We start from the raw sequence: 17,924 nt of genomic DNA on the forward strand, positions 1-17,924 counted from the left end.
CATGTGTTGTGACTGAACTTAACGGAAAAACCTCAACTCTGTATCAGTACAATATCATAGCATAGCTATTACTGAAAGCTAATAGATATTATACGCCACAGTGCTGATATGGAGTCGAGCTTTTCATAATGAAAGAAAATGTAAATACAGTACTCTGAATGGGAACTTTCACAACATTGAAGGAAAAAAGGCGTTTAGCCAAAACCATATTGGGGGAAGCTACGGTCTGGTTAGAGAAGCAGCTTTGGGACCAAAAGGTCACTGGTTCAATTCCCTGGACCAGCAGGAATAGCTGAAGTGCCCTTGAGCAAGGGCCAAAGCATCTGCACTCCAGGTTGCTCTGGGTATGTTGTATGTCACTCTGGATAAGAGTATCTGCTAAATGCCTGTAATGTAATATTGGCCTACTATGTAGCATAGCTACTGAACAGGGGTGGGTTTCCCAAAAGCCTCTTAACGCTACGAGCATCTTAACTAGGAGAGTGTTCATTGTGCTGCTTGGTCTACCATTTAATGATGATCTTTGTGCTGCGATGCTTTTGGGAAACTCAGGCCAGGCTAGCTAAATTATATTGGTCAGTATGAGTCCATCCATTGTCTGTAGCCACTTATCCTGGCAAGCTGGAACCTATTCCAGCTGACTATGGATGAGAGACAGGGTACACCCTGGACAAGTCGCCAGGTCATCGCAGGGCTGACACATAGAGACAAACAACCATTCACACTCACACCTACAGTCAATTTAAAGCCACCAATTAGCCTAACCTGCATGTCTTTGGACTGTGGGGGAAACCAGAGCACCCGGAGGAAACCCACGCGGACACGGGGAGAACATGCAAACTCCACACAGAAAGGCCCTCGCCGGCCACAGGGCTTGAACCCAGGACCTTCTTGCTGTGAGGCGACAGCGCTAACCACTACACCACCGTGCCGCCTTCAGTGTGAGTCATTTGAGACTTTTTTTTCATGTCTGAGCAAATATAAAGTAGAAATCCTGCAAAAACACAAAATGGTTTCAGGAATGGTTGAGAAGAAACACATCTTGTAAACATTTCTTTCGACGCAGCTTGAGCTGATTAAAAACCAGGCTAAAAAGGCTAAATGTCATTTGAAAAGTTTATTTTATTTGAAATGAGCTATATTAATCTATTGGCACTAAGCTCTTTTCAGTACATCAACAGTGTTCAGATTAGTTAATACAGTGCAGGCTTGATGAAGAGGGACTTCGTGCTGTTTTTTTTTTTTTCCCCAGCCGTGTCTGTTGTTAATAGAGCGAAAACAACTCAGTACATTCATGCCAGGACAAGATTTTATGAATGGAGTTTTTTTTTCCTCCCTCCTCCCTCCACTTTCTCCTTCCTTTTTGTGAATGAAAAACAACTGCAAAAGATCTAGAAGGAAAACTCTTGGGTTCTCGATCGGTGATTGGTCAGCTAGATGCAGCCCCCGCCTCCACGTTGCTAGGCTTTGGTACAGTTTCGAATCTGATTGGTGCAAACGAAGGACTTGAGGTTTCATTCATAAGTAAGACCATTCATTAGGACAAAGAGAGAAATCTGAGCTCTTGAAAGAGGAAATTCACCAATCAGGAAGCTTTAGGACTGAGCGGACATCCGAACAGGCAGAGAGAAGTAGCTTCTATCGAAATCAACAGTAAAGAAAAGAGTAAAAAGTTTTTCATTGCGTTATGTGTGCCATCCAGACCTGTAAATAAAAGGCTCAGACTGTTAGGTTTACATCATGTAAATGGAATCACATCGAGGCACGCTTTGCATTCACACTTAAATATAAACAGGTTAGGGAAGTTTCCACTGTGTTCTGAGTTGTGATAGTGAACAGGATTATCCTTCTGCACGCCTGCCACAGCACCACAGTCTAAAAAAAAATGCAGAAAAAGTGCGTGGGCTGATGTGAGCTTTGCTTTAACAGAAGCGTGATATGTTTGTTACCTGGCTGCATGCCGCTAAGCTAACTAGGCTAGGGTTTGCAAGTGATGTGTGTGAGAGAGAGAGTGTGTTTTTGTGAATGGAGCTCATTACGCATGCAGCCTTCTGGACGCCCCATTCACAACTCCCGCTGTCTGTGCGCGCGCGCGCGCGCGGTGTGTGTGTGTGTGTGTGTGTGTGTGTGTGTGTGTGTCCCACTGCCTTCTCTTGGTGCAGGCTGCCCTGATTCTGCTCCACACAGCCTTAATGAGCTCGAACGGTTAACACACGGACTGTAACATGGATGGATATTTAGATCAGCAAGTGCCTTACACTTTAGCAAATGTAAGTACGTCTTTATGAGCGTAAAGCTTTGGGGAATGCACTGCTGCTGCTGCTGCTGCTGTTGCTGCTGCTGCTGCTCTCCTTTTTGTGCTTGTCTCTGAGCTCTACGCAGCACTGCGATGGAAAACTGCTCCGAGTTTGAACCTAAATAACTCCCTGAAACTTTGTTTATTACGTATTAATTATCATCTTTTTGGAATGTGCTGTTTGTTTTGTGTACAGTTCGAGCTTAAGTGTTGCAATTTCTTCCAAAAAAAAGTTGTTGTTTATAAGTGGAATAATGGTGCGTGTGCTTGATGACGACTCTCCAGAGAAGCTGTCTCTTTCCTAGCTCCGTGATGGTCAGTATTCAGTATTCAGGGGTCTCTGAACTACAGGAATGGACTCAATTAAATAATAATTGACCTGACTCATTTTGGACTGGACTCTTAGACATTAATTCTTGGTGCTATTGCTGTGGAAAGCACTTCAGGGTCTACCTAATAGGAATCAATTTGGGTATCAGTACATCCTACATTATGGCAGAGTCCAAAATTCAGTACCTGGTATGTAAAGGATTATGTACTGCATTCAAATGTTGCACGTTTGTCTACAAGTACAATCTGGCCGTCATGTTTTTTACCCTAATGACAATTAATTTTTTTTTTCTCCGCATGTCTATATATTTCCGCTTGCATAATATTCCTGGTGTTTTCCAGAGGTCGCAAGGAAATGGGCCCCTAAATAGACTGTTGGTGGCAGCAAAAAGGAAATACATGGACACCGAATTACCCCCTCAGGAATCTGAAGGTAAAGTAGCAAGCAAGTTCAGGAAACTTACTGTGGCCTTTATTTGAGCATTAGACTCAGGAAGTACATATATTTGTTTTATCCCCCCCCCCCCCCCCCAAAAAAAAATATTAACAGTATCTCAACAATAATCAAGTCACTTTTAAAAGAGTCCTCTCACGTTGAAGAGTCTACTCCAGAGTCCTGATATATGTTTTTGTTTTTTACACCCTGTAGATCTCTTTCAAGATTTAAGTCAGCTTCAGGAGACATGGCTCACAGAAGGTGAGATCAGCATTTTCTTTGTGTATCATATCTATTGCTTTTGCTTGCAATTAGGAATTGTCCGATAACCTGGGTATTGCTGTGTCTGTTTGCTTTTGGGCAAAGAAGGGATTAATTATATACCAAGGCGGAATGGCTCCTTTGATTAGATGAATGGCTGGATAGTTCAACATAGATTGAAACATGATCTCCTTGACTCTTGGCCAGTGTCTAGTGTCTGTTTTATCTGAGAGAAAATAAGATTTTAACTCAGGTATGAATCTGATGCCATATTACATTTTATCCAGCTTATTTCATTATTAATGGACAATTGGTAATGTTTAATGAATGCTTAGTTCTACATAGGGTTTAAAGCTGTTTTTCTTATTATAAAATATCTGGTATACTTAGACATGGATACCGTTTGGACATTTGGTAAATCTTGTAGGTAGTGGATGCTTACAGTTAATGCAAATACAGTAAATAGCACGGCAGCTGGATGGTCAGGAGACAAATGGGTGAAATGTGGCTTAGCAGAAACAGTTTACAGTTTTCGGGTTAATGATGAACACCACTGGATGTTAACAGAATTAACACTTTGTCAACAGATTTATTAGTTTTGTTCATAACTTCTCCGACACTTTTTATTTTGAAAGAACAGATGCTTTTTTTTTGACCCTGTGTTTTATGAATGCGTACAAAATTACCTAAAGGGTCATTTTCACTATATAAAAAGGTATGGACATCATCCATGAACTTTAACTTTGTGAATGTAGAGTTCGATGTCAAAATACTGCAAAAAGAACAAACCGAACTTTGTTTTAATGTGAAAATATCAGGTTCTTCAGGACAGCTTATTTACATGAAGAAAAGGGGTTGTGAAGGGGACACAGACAGTGTGCTATTGTAGTTCAAGGTCAATGCCCACATGTCAAAGTGAAGCTGTAATTAATGCTTGGAGTGATTAATGCTCAGGGCTTTGAAATAGGAAATCTCTGGATTTTTAACTGACTGTGCTTTATGCGACTTGTGCCTCCCAGTTCCTTCCTACCATATTTTCTTTCACTTTCTGTTATTATGAGGAAAAGCATTTAATTTATGGAGTCTTGTATTTATCTTCTCTCGATTCTGCTCAAAGCGCAGCCAGTTTTAGGTGAAATAAGATAAGATGTAGTAACATATCAAGGTCATTATATAATAATCAGAGAGGGAGATCTACAAACGTGAATTATAAAACAGAATCTAACTGTGAAGTGGGCATATAATTTAAGCAAGAGAGACAGGGAACATAAAAATAATCTAATATAATTCACACCATCAGGACTCAGTGGAAGAGTTTAAATATATGCAGTATACAATACACTGAACATATCCAGAATTAACACACTGATTAAAGTTCTTTAGAAGATGACAAAAAGGGTAGTAGGGATTTCTTGTGTCTGTTACCCCTCTCAGAGCGATTCTGTTTGTTTGTTTTTTTTCCCAACTGGATTAGTTGAACAGCTTATTATCAGGTGATTGTGGTTGTGGATGATTCACCATACTGTAAAAACAGCAGCATTAGGGCTTTTTCTCAAAGGGTGAGAAGAAGAGCGAGAATGAGGTCAAGAAATTTGTGAATGGAGAAGCTTGTTGAGTCTTGTCATTACCCTTTACTCTTTACAAAAAAAACCTCCTGGCTCCGCCCAGGATCTGCCTGACTAAAAAAACAAAGTAATTCAGCCTCCCTCAGAGAAGAAGGAAACATGTCTCCATGCTTGCATAGAGACACTTCCAGTCTTGTGCTGACTTGCATTTCTATGTCTTCGGCAAGACGTTCCTGGAAGCGAACTGACTCAAGACACACATGTACACATCCACAGAGAGAAAAGCAGAGAGGCAGATTGGGTTAGAATTCGGTTCAGCTTCAGAAACTAGTGAGCCAGAGGCACTGACGGCCAAACTATTCTTAATGTTTTTTTTTTTTTTTTTGCTTTACACTTATTGCATGTGTTCTTTTTCAGGCATGTTGAAACTAGCTTGAATGATTTATTGTTTGATCTGGAAGACCAGATATTGGCTATGACTCATGAAAAACAGCTTTGTGCTCCTCCTCGGGGCAGAAAAGAAGAAAACTTGAGTGCGTCTAATAGAATTACACTATAGCAGTAGGATGGAGCAATATGTCGGAAATTAATGTAATTTATCTGAACAGGCTCAAAGGAGAACTCTTCACAATTTTTGTCAAACAGGATGTGGTAGAATAATCTTTAGTTTCGGTATTGCTTGTTTAGTTGTTGTGTTTATATTCTGCTGGCTAAGAAGAAAGGAAAGATGGCATGAGGCCTGTAAGACAGTCAGTCTTCTCTTTCTTACAGTACGTGTGCTGTATGTGTGATTAACTATTTCTTTTTAACGGAAAGTAAAAGGCAGTAGTCCAGGAAAATCAGCTTTTACTGTATATTTAGCTGTGTAGAATTTTAAATTGCATAAAATGGCATATTTAAGACATTTTGTAATACAGTATAATAGCACCTGAACTTTAGTACAGTTGCACTTGATCAATACGATCCCTTGTCTGGTAGATTAATGGAGATGGTTACTGTACAAGTTTGTAACATTGACTTGCTCGTCTTTGTGGTGTGGATAACTCAAGTTAAGTTTATTTGTACAGCGCTTTTAACAACAGACATTGTCGCAAACTGTGGCAGCAGTGACTGTAAATGTCATGCCTTACCGCAAATTTACATTCATCTGAAAGCAAAAACAACATAAAATTCTGGAAACCTTTTTATTGTCCTAATAAGGGTTGTCATTTTTTAAAATCGTGTTTTATGATATTGACGATGGCTAACAGCCGTTATAACAAAGCAGGGGCAATACAACAGCCGTCACTACCACAGTCAGATCTGGTTTATTACATTTATTCTGAATAAATTCTGGCTGAATGTAAGACCTAGTCTTTGTGCTACCTGGGCTTCGTGTCAACAGAGGGCCACTGGCTGGAACTCGCCGTCTCCCCCATTCCTCTTTCAGACTTACTGGAGAGTAAATGAGTACGTTGTGTCCAGATAAAGGCAAGTAGACTGTGATAATGGCAATGGTGCACCTGCAACCACAAAAGATTATTTTGCATAACAAGTATGTCTGCAGCTCGCATCTATTCAGATTCCTAATTGGCAAAAAGTAAATCAGCATGAATGATGATTTTGTCCCAGTAAAAAGAACACAGTCATTATTCAGAAAAGTCATCCAAGTCATGGAAAGACTCCAGTTGCTGTTCTAGAGCTGGTATAAATGTGATTGAAGAAGGTCGGTTTGCGATGTGGAGCCAGAACTATTTTAGACAATTCTCTATACTGTACTTGAAATAATGATCCATTATTGATCCAGCATTTTCTTTTGCAAGTTCATGAAATGCAAACTTTGCACTACTGCAGACTGCCACTGATACATTTTGTGGCCATTCGTTTAAAAAAAAAAGAAAATATCATTATGCAAGATAAGACTTAGAAATTTGAGGATCGCTGATATTCTCATTTATGGATGTTGCTTTTTCTTCTACTAAAGTAAACATTTTGCATGCTCGCTAATAATATGTACAGTTTCTACTGCAAGAATTTGGTAATTATTTGAAATAAAGGCTGTAATCTCTTATGCCATTGCAATCGCATGAAAAAATTTTCCATTGTAAAGCTTCTCTCTTTCACCACTTCTTAACTGGCCTTAAGAGTCAGCCTTCGTAGGGCTTAAAGCAAGTGATGAAGTCCAGAATCCCTTCATTGAACTGACCGCATCAACAGTGTCAGAGAAATGTCTCAGTGTGGGCGTGAGCAGAGTGAGACATTAGACATGAACACAAGCTCAGCACATCTCTTCACTTCTTATTTTGCTTGAAGACACACTGAATGAGATTTGCCCATACATTAGCTACATCGTACAGCTCTGAAAATCCATCAGCTGCACAAGACCAACACTATGATGCTGACTGAGACAGATGGTGTTAGGCAGCTTGGCCATCAGTTCCTATGCTCCAGTATTGATCCACTATCAGTTTGGTTCAATAAGCTGCAAGAGCATGACTGTCAGTCAGCGACACAGAGCACGACAGCTTCTGAATGTCTACAAATGATAAACTACTACAGACAGCCAAATGTAGCTTCCCTGATTAGTGAATTATATATGTATATTACAATATGACTAAAACCAAAATAGGATGTGATGTCTCGTGACCAAATAACAACCGACTGAAATCCACCATTTTCCCATTAGTATCTTTATTACTCCTGTCACAAAAATATAAAGTTTTGGAAGAAGAAACACGGTGTTCTGTACATTTGATGGACTTGAGTAGTAATCAAACTATTCACACGCATGCACACACACCATTCAACTGAGGTATTGATCTGCCGCTGATGAAAAAGTGCTGGCGTAGAGGAAAGTAGAGTTGAAGGTCACATGGCTGTCCAGAGGCAGTAACTCAGGTTTCACTCAGATGAAGATGAAGAGAGAGACGGGCCAGCCTAATGGACACACTTAGTCTATTCTTCAGCTAAGAGTACTGCTCATACTCAACAAATGGCTCTGTGTAGAGACAAATTATGGCTCTGGTCCTCCACCTGCATTGTAAGGACAATGCATTACGAAATAATTTGGAGAGCCATAACATTCTCAGTCTCACAATTCCATGTTTGTCTTTTGTAATGTGTCCTCTTCTTGGTAATATATCTTGAAAGTTTAAGTCCAGGTACTAAGCATGTCTTTTGTTTATTTTCTATTTCTCCTTAAACTACAGCTCAAGTACCTGACAGTGATGAGCAATTTGTTCCTGACTTCATCTCAGAAAACTGTAAGTAAACCCTCCTTTAGACTTTGCTAACCTTTGGCAGTATGTAAATGCAATAAAAGGGTAGATTTGTATTGCTATGACGAGATGAGGGGAGGTGGGGATGGAAAAAAAAACAAGAAGAGAGAACGTTAGTACTCTGCATTGAGAGACTGGGAGTGACTGATTCAGAAACTGCTTGAGGCTGAGGTGTGGTTGTTGTGTTTATCAGCAATATAATAGCACCCTCTCCATAAGAACCACTGTGAGAAACACTTTACCCATGATCTGCTACTCTCGCATATACATATGGATGCTTGTATTAAAGAGCACCTTCCATTTGCATGTGCTTCAAAGGCCCAATTGAACAGCTCAGGAAACCGGTAAAAGATCATTCAGAGGTTGCACACAAAGATTCCCTTTTGTATCTGTCAGAGGTGTAAATGGGAAAGCAAATTCCTGCACCGCACAACACCAAGGCTGCCTTTTTAGCTGGTTTCCTTTTTTGTTGTGTCTCCGCACAATGGCGTGCCAGGTTTTGTGGAGGGGTGTGCACTCTGTAAATAGTTCTCCTGGACCTTTTGTCAAAGCCATTCACAGACTGATGGGTTGGGCCTTTACCACATTGGCAAGTCTGCAAGTCCTGTTGTGGAAACACTGCTGGCATTTTTTTTAGAGGTTATACAGTTCAAGCCATGAGTCACACAAATAGCCTTTTATTTTTTTTCCTGTAACAGAAATTGTAACTTGAACTGTGGCTCAGTAAAGGATTGAGCACCGAATCTTAGTGTCCTGTGAGCTCAGATTTGGTATCTGCAAACATTGCGATTTAACCCCATCATGCACCTGACCTGTGGTGACAGATGCTCCTACAACATATTGTTTTTTTCTGTTGTCCCACAATTGGAAGGAGGAAGTGGAGATGAACTCTGGGGCATTGAGGGGTCATGTCTACTTAACCCCTTTAAGGGCAGAACCAATTGCCACAGTGTGGTGTGTCAGTGAAGGCTAATCGTGAAGGCAGTGGAAGCTCAGCTTGACAGTCCCGTCATAGTAACTAAGTGGAGCAAAGCTTTGATTGACAGCTCCACCCACCCTTTCGTACTCAAACAATGCAGTAATAACATGTGTATGCTTGGCAGTCTGTGTTCACTCAGAAAAGAGGGCTATAATTGACAGCGACCATGAACATAAACTTGGGTTCTCTCATTTTTATGTTCACTGTGGTGGAGATAATATTGAAACCAGTTTGAGATATGAAACTGTACACAGTATGGTAATACTCTAGGTGACATATGTGGCAGAAGGTATTCTGACGTTTAAGCCCTATCTTTTTGGGAAGTCTCATTATCTGTTTATCTGTAAACACATCAAAAGCTAAAACACTCTTTGATTAAATCATAGATTTATTTTCTTTTTCATTCATTCACGTTGTTGCTATCGGAATGTAACTGAGAAACTGTGATCACAGAGTTCACTGAGAAAGCTGGAATGTTCTTTTTTTCTGTGCAGGGCATGCTCTTGTGTAATACCCTCACACTGCTGGGAAAGAAAAAAAAATGTCCCCATTTCTTCCCAATTTTCTATGTTTCTTCATGCGAGCTTTATCCATGCCTTGTTATGAAGCATCTTTGACCTCTTGCTGTTGTGTTCTGGAACGAACTCCAAAGCAGATGAAAGTTATCCTTTAAAAGACAATATTGGTGTTCCAAATTTGTGGCTTGCTGCACTAGTGTACACTTGTTTATTCCAGATGCACATTCCAGTGACTGGGTCTGTAGAGAGCAATTTACCAGAAAATCTACCAGCAAATTTACCAGCAAATCTCCTTTTAGAGCCGTGCTAGAACTCAGGAGTGTAGGACCAAAGCTATACAAGTTTCCACATGGTTTATTTTTGAAACGACATATGAAGTATTTGTATACCAAGATTTTTTTTCATGTTATACTCCATTTGACTGATGGTATGTAGGATCAGATAAGTCAAAGAAGTTAGGTCTTGTTAGTTATTATTAGTACTGATATCTTAATATTCATTGTCAAAATCATTTTCTAACCTCTATTTGGACTACAGTATAATCCTGGTGTTTATGAAAATAAGGCTTTAAAACTCATCAGTCAGAGACGACACTCTCCATTCATGAAAATGTCCTACAGCAGGCTCCACCCTCACGGTTACTTTTTCTGAATGGAGGTTTAACCCCTCCCTTTTCCTGTTTCTCTACCAAGCTGAAATGTGAAAATCTCTCTCTCTCTCTCTCTGAATGTTCCAAGATGTGATCTAATCCTGCAACTGCAGTGTTGTGTGGGCTGATTGTTTGGTTTTGTGCCTTGGAGTAATTATATAGGTAGTTGTGGCTATAAATCTAGATTTGCAAAGAAGAGTTTGATCAAAATGGAATCATGGAGAGAAGGACTGTGAGGATTTGGTCAATGCAGTGAGCACAGTTCTCTGAATACGGTACTTGTGCTTTTTTTTTGTTTCTGTACTGTATAAAATATTGCTGCCTTTATTTGCTTTCTTGTAGTATTTGTCATGTCAGTGAAGCTACCTGTTGTAGGATCCCCCTTGTTCCTCCTCTAAGAAAATACAGTGTACTGCTAGAAGGCTTTCAACTTTCCAAAATAGAGCTGCTATGCAACAAGTCTTCAAAAACATCCTCACAACTGCCAGAAATGCGCAGAAAGCACCCGTCCTATCCTGTAGAGAGGGCAGGTCCATTCCCCCCACCCTCACTTCCCTTACTTTTTGCAGAGAAACAACTCATTTGCAGGCACACGAACACACACCGACACACGCACACACACAGACACGATACACGCTTAAGCCCTACATTTGTATGAATGAGCTAGTTGTGTGGTGGACTGGCTGAGGCAGCACACTGAGGGACATTGGGATCACCATTCACAAATCCAGCTGCCCCAAAAAAGTAGTGACCGAAAGAAAATAATGCTTTCTTTCTTCTTTTATGCTTTCCTTTCTTCCTTCTTTCCTTTTGTTATCCTTTTGTTTTACACTAAAAAGTAACTAATATGTTTCTAGTTACTGTTTTTGCCAGTGTACAAGTTAAATGGCTCGAAAGAAGAAACTAAAAAAATTGCTTACGCTAGAAACCATAAACTGTAATCTCCATATTTGGCTAAAAAAAAAAGCATATATTTATCACATGCTGTATAGCATGCTGAATGGAGAGTGTGTGTGTGTGTGTGTGTGTGTGTGTGTGTGTGTGTGTGTTCGTTCACTGGGCCAGAAGGAGAGGGATGGAGGAAGGGAGGGCACAAAGCGAGGAGAATGCAAAACCCAAACCAGCCCAGGACGTCGTCTGCTCACCCCCTCCTGTTCCCCTCCTTTCTGCTGCTGAAAGAAAAAAAAAAGAAATGGTGGGGGAGTACTAATGATAACAAGGCGGCCGTATATCTAACAACACACGGGAGAGGAGTGAGGAGAACAGGAGGCCTTTGCTGGGGAATCAAACCACTGTCACAACCACCATGTGGAAACTGTATTTCTGGATTTTGACGGGTCACAGTGATGCAGATGATGGACAGGTTTTTCCTAAGTGTGCTGAAATCCAGATGGGATCATTCCTCTGACTCGGTTTTGTCCTTCCTATTTATTTAGGCAGGTCTTCGCATTTCTGCTGACACAGGCCAGGTCATATATTGGGAAAGCAATGATGGATCAGTCGATCTTAAGTGTAGATGAGAGGCAGGAGGAATCAGCCTGAGTGTCTATGTTATGCAAACTATTATAATTAAGACTTCAATCCAGACTGGAAGAGAGGGTGAGTGGGGTCTTGGTAGAAATGCATTTCTCATGAGTTTGACAGGAATTCGATGGGCATGTGTTATCTCCCTCAGGAGATAAGGAGACCATTTTTCTCTGCCATACAGCACTGCTCTGAATGGATCTCTGTACCGTGTGGTTCATTATATAATTTCTGCAATGAGAGAGAAATCAATAAGTGCATTAAACATTTAAAGAGGACAGCTTTGGGATAGGGGGAAGGGAGATTAATTACTCCTTCTACATACATCTTCACACATTTTATTTCTCTCTCTCTCTCTCACACACACACATGGACATCCATCCATTACAACACCCATGCTGCATAAGATTACATCATTCCGCACTAACTTTCTGGTTCTTGTTTTTTTTTCTGTTTCATCTATGTATTCTTCTAAAATGGTTAAACATTTCCCATATTTATTTTTATTCATATTTTAATGAGTACATATGGGTTGGTGATGGAAAAACTTCTGTATTCTAATAAACCAAGTCCATCTGGCTCATTCATCCTCTGTAAAGGGAAGTGAAACTGTTGAGTTTGGCAACATGCATCACTCTCGTCACATGCACACGGTGACTGTTAAACCCGTGTCCACATACGTAATTGCTGTGACATTGCATCGATTTACTTTCACATATATTGCTTGTGACATTAATTTAATAACTTTCTTACCAAAGAAAAAAGTGAGTTTAGTGACTGAGGGATGTTTTGATGTTGAATTTTGCAAGTACTGCTTGCTCTTTTCTACTTCAGTTATTTTTATGTATATATAGCCCATGGCATATACAATATGGTACTGTTCTCAGTGAGAACCTCAGTATCAGCAGAGCAGTCAGAGTGATATACAAAGCTTGTGGTGGAGAAGAAAGCAGTGCACGGTTTAAAGGTGAGCCAGATCGTGTGCTCTCTCTGACTGAGAGATGAGTTCTCTTTCTGCTTGTTGACCTGAGCACCACATGTCCAGCACATGTTCCTGTGCTTTGTAGAAATGGCAGACTTGTTTCCCTAAAAGCTCTGAAGCCCACTCATTTTCTTTGTCCCTCTCTCTTTACTCGACTTTTCCACTGATTATGTTGTCGAAGATTGAGTTACATACAAAAACAGACCGAATACACAAAAAAACCCTAAGTAAAATCAAACAAGGTTTCCAGACCCCAACCTTGAAATAGAGGTTTTTCTGCCAGTGCTTGACTCATTTTTGAAGTATTTCTCAAGCCCCAATCTAGCGAACAGCATGGTGAACAATATGCTTCAAATCTTCTGTTCATAGCAAAGCCCTCATCTTGGCAAGTCGCCGTCCTTCCACTGAAAGTGTTTTGCTTAGATGAGTTGTGACAGCTGTGATTGTCATCCGTAACACTCTCGCATCCCCATTATATTCGCAGCCTGGTGTATAGGCTTCGACAGCCACTGTTACCAGAGAAAACAGTGGGGTCGCTGTGTTAAGTGGGATACCAAAAATCAATACATCCAATTTATCATTTAAAGCTCTTCTTTCACATTTAGTCACTGGTAGGTTTCATTGATTCATCACTCTTAACTGGAACTGCCCAGTGAGTTGCAAAGTAGATATCTGAACTGGCCAGCCTGTCGCCTCAGCCTAATGTATGGCTGTATCATAACAATACATCAAACACACCAACGTGGGGAAAAGAATATTTACTCCCAGAATATCGTTTCAAACACAAAGTCACAGTCCATTACAAATGCTGGACTGAATTATATCTTATCAAACACCATGTTTACTTATTCCTTTGGTCTTTTTTTTTTTTTCAGGCTCCTTCGCTATAACAAATTACAGCCTGCAGCTGTCACATGTTCTGGCCTGTACTCTGGTTCACTGCTGTGTGTTTATAGTCCCTGTGATATAAACGTACCATAATCGGTGAATCACTGTACCTGTTGAGATATTTAGGAGCTGGCCTCATCTTCAGCTGTCATGAACTGAAAACGTGCAGGAAGTATTCCTGACGTGAATATACAATGTTTTAAAACTGTCCAGATCTTCACTGGCGTTGAGGTTCAGCGCAGAGGGAAAAAATATGACTGGCTTGGAAAAGTTTTAATGAACAGTTGTAGAGTTTAGCTTTCTATTCCACCTTACCATAAACAAGACTATGGTGTTAGAATTTCTCAATACATCCCACTACACTACTAGTAAGAGAATGACACACCAGGATGCTAGTATACAAATTTAAAAAAAAAAGGCTAAGCACTGGAGGATTTTTAGCCGTCAATCATAAATAGGATGCATGTTGAGACAGATCCACATGTCAGAGCTGCAGAGGCTTTTTTTGAGGAGCCAACGATGCCTCCATCTGTCACAGCTGGTGGCTGTCTTTTTGTCTGGGGTGGGAGTGGGGGTATCGAGGTCCTGAGATTTGTTTGTGGTGGGAGTTGTCTGAATGGCTTTCCATAATGATCCTCACTTCCTAAAGTACTCAACCATGACCATCCCCCTTCACCTCCCTGTTCCTCTCCTCTGAAGCATGCTATTTACATATGTAAAGTCCAGGTCCTCTTTAGAGCTATCCTGAATGGATAGACACTCTCGTCATTTACTCGCAGTGCTACTGGTTTTTCACACATATGTGTGGTTCTTGAAGAGAGGTGTCAATGCTAAGTAATGACAGAATTGTCATGTCAACTGTTGAGTTTGATTGGAACTTTGACAGGAAGATTGGAAGATCAAGACTGAGCAAAGGGAGGATTTGCTGTTGGTCAGTTATATGTGTAATTAAAATAAATTCGAGTTCAGGACACAAGAATAAAACATATCTGAGTGTGACGTCCGTGTACTTGATAGATTCTGTCAAGTTTTGGGGGAAAAAAATTTAGCCTGATGCATAAACTCAGACTCTGCAACAAATTCAGTGCATGCACTGTGTACAGTATACAATCAAGAATATCTAAACACTTTACACAGATGTCACACTCCACATTCAAGTTCATGACCCTCCTTCCTCTCTTGCAAGAAACAAAACCTGTGAAATATGAGTGGATTTGAAGAAACGTGATGTAACTCTTAAATGAATTGAAAAGAGAGAAACCAGAGACTGGCTGCTTTTGTCAAATTACTGCCAAAAGACGACAGGAAAAGTACAACACAAAGTACCTTTAGTGTCACATCTCTGTTTACTCTTCTGCCACTGGTCTATAAACTCAGTGCAGGTTTAATGGCAGCAGGAAACATCTTGATAATGTTACATTTTCTTGAGGATTTCTTCCAACTATGACACTTGTTTAGATTAATGGGCCATGGTTAGACATTTTACAGGTACAAAATGGAATATAATTGTAAGATTTTTATTATGTATTTTCAGTTGATGCATATGATTTTTAATATGCATTTTTATTAACGCACAATCCTGCTTCTGATTTTCTGAAGCGCGAGTACACAGTGTGTCAGAACGGGGGGGGGGGGGGGGGGACAATTGAAATCCTGAACAACTTTCATCTTAAATTTCAACTGCTTTGAGAGATTATGCTGAAATATATTTATAAGTTTATTTCTATCAGAATATGTCTCTTGGTATGTTAGTCTTATGAATGTTGTAGACTTTCTGGCACATTTTTATGGGCTGAGTGGATTAAAATGCTTAACCCATCGTCTCTCTGTCTGAAAAGCCATCTTAAATACTCTGTAATCCATTCTGAGCTCTATCCTAAGCCAACATTTCCTCGTTACCCTGGCCAGCATGGGAAAATGGGAGATAAATGAGTGCCATCTCCCTATCACACACACACATCTCTCTCTCTCTCTTTCTCTGATGTATGTGGGAGGGCTGTTAATTTTGTTGCATTATTATAGTAAGAGTAGGCCTTTTCTCTCTTCCTCTTTCGTACTTGTGGGGTAATGTGTAATTACCTGAGCTTAGGTTTCAGCCGTGCCTGTTCGGTCAGGTTTGCGCCCACGACAATCAACACATAAACAGCTATAAACACAGGCTGGGGCTCAGCTGGAGGAGCACAGCTGCTGCCGTTTACCCTGAGTGGCCCAGAAAAACATCCTGTACCGCACAGTCTGAGAGCTGTGGCTTCTCCCTTCCAATAATAAACAGCAGTACTGTGCTGCTGCGCAGACCCAGGCCCCACGCATGCTGAGCCTGCTCATTGGCTGTTCCATTGACAAGTTCATTTTAACTGTCAATGGCTGTCTGTTGGATCTGGCCATGAAAAGTACATTTACTTGAGCATGGTCTATTACTAATATTATTTTATCATCAGTATCATGCTTTGACAAGCTCCAAAAAGAACCGTTACAAAATGTTTCAGTGATGTTTTCCCTCCTTAGCACCAGCGTGTTGACTTTTCTTTATGATTATATAATGATGTGATCATATGTAAGCAGTACTTACGCTGTGTTCAAGTTGGAACTCAGAATTACATCAATTTCATCCTCTGTGCATTCCAGCTACCAAGTGGGAAAAACATGGATTCCTCTAAGCTTTTCTTGTTAGCAAAAAATCTAACAAGCTAACTGTGATGAATCAGGCCTAGAAATTCATATATTTTTTCACCAGCCAGCCGGACTAGTTACCTTCCAAAGTAACTAGCCAAACAGAAAATCAACTAGCCAAAATTTGTTCATGTATGAATTTTACTTCTGTCAAAAATAACACAAAAGATAGTAGTTACCATTGTTCATGACTAATGTGTATTTATTTCAAGACCCGAGTATTTTGATACTGTTGTTAAATACATAAATGAGAACAACACAGAGCACCATAATATAATATCAACAAATAATAATATATTGGAAAACTTGGCAACATGGTGTATGAATACTGAAAACAAATATACTTACTATCATGACTATAGCACCCAAAATATGTCCAACGTGCTTTCTGTATTTAACCATTTGTGAGAGAGAAAGCATTAGGAGCTTCATTGTCAGTGCGTTTACATGCACATAGAGAGAATCGAATTTCTGCCGTTGCTCGACTGAAATCGAAGTTCAAAATGCCATGTATACACCTTAATTCGGCTGAAATTGAACCGAACTTGATTTATCGGAATCGAGCTACACAACCTAGATTATGCAATTTCTGCTGAGCTACTTAGTGCATGTAAACGCTATTGAGCTACGTATTCAAGCTACTTACTTCAGCACTGCCCCTTCCGGAAGTGACGAGTGACGAGACCACAAGGGAAACACAGCAGCCTCGGTCGGCATGACAACGAATCATGACAACGGCATGAATCTTTTCTTTTTGTGGCATTGTTTGCACTGTTAAAATTTAGCTCACTTACTGTATCACCAAATACATCCGTACAGCTGTTGCATAGCTGTGAATTGTGTACATAAAGAAGTCATTGTATTTGTGTGTGTGTGTGTGTGTGTGTGTGTGTGTATACACACACAAATATATGTCCAACATCTGAAGAATGTCAATAAAAACAAAACAATTGAACTTTTTGTGTGTTTATTAAGACATAAGTTAAATTGTAAGCAAAAAAAAATATTTTTTTGTAAGCAAAAACTGGACTTTAGAAAAATATTATTGTGCAAAATAAGTTGTCTTACAAAACAGTGGTCTGCGCCGGACAGTTTGTAGCCATACAGTCTGTTAGAGCAAGCCTAACAGCTTGAACACGGAACCAGTGTTGCCAGATTGGGGGGTTTTAAGTGCATTTTAGCGGATTTGAACATGTTTTGGGCTGGAATACGTCAGCAGTATCTGGCAACACTATAAGCTCTTCTTCATGACGGCAACCGGAAGTGTACCAACACGATGGGGCGTGTAGCGCCACGTGTGGCTCGGGTGCACAATGCACCTTGCACAATAGCCCGATTTCACTTGTGCATGTGTAGTGGTTAGCGCTGTCGCCTCACAGCAAGAAGGTCCTGGGTTCGAGCCCCGGGGCCGGCGAGGGCCTTTCTGTGTGGAGTTTGCATGTTCTCCCCGTGTCCGCGTGGGTTTCCTCCGGGTGCTCCGGTTTCCCCCACAGTCCAAAGACATGCAGGTTAGGTTAACTGGTGACTCTAAATTGACCGTAGGTGTGAATGTGAGTGTGAATGGTTGTC

General features: G+C 40.4%; 1 protein-coding gene across 6 annotated transcripts in view; it reads left to right on the forward strand.

Annotated features, from left to right (window-relative positions):
* Positions 1–1,600: 1,600 nt before the first annotated feature.
* etv4 (ETS variant transcription factor 4) overlaps positions 1,601–17,924 on the forward strand; it is a 35,729-nt gene continuing 19,405 nt past the window's right edge. Inside the window, exons 1-4 of one of the 6 annotated variants that reach the window (XM_060939885.1) lie at positions 1,601–2,270; positions 2,969–3,059; positions 3,276–3,323; positions 8,077–8,130. In XM_060939885.1, coding sequence (XP_060795868.1) covers positions 2,226–2,270; positions 2,969–3,059; positions 3,276–3,323; positions 8,077–8,130 — 238 coding nt within the window. In that variant the 5' untranslated portion in view covers positions 1,601–2,225. The other 5 variants (XM_060939883.1, XM_060939881.1, XM_060939882.1 and 2 more) reach the window with 5 other exon arrangements.

Source organism: Neoarius graeffei, chromosome 14, assembly GCF_027579695.1.
Source record: "Neoarius graeffei isolate fNeoGra1 chromosome 14, fNeoGra1.pri, whole genome shotgun sequence".
NCBI classification, from domain to species: Eukaryota; Metazoa; Chordata; class Actinopteri; order Siluriformes; family Ariidae; genus Neoarius; species Neoarius graeffei.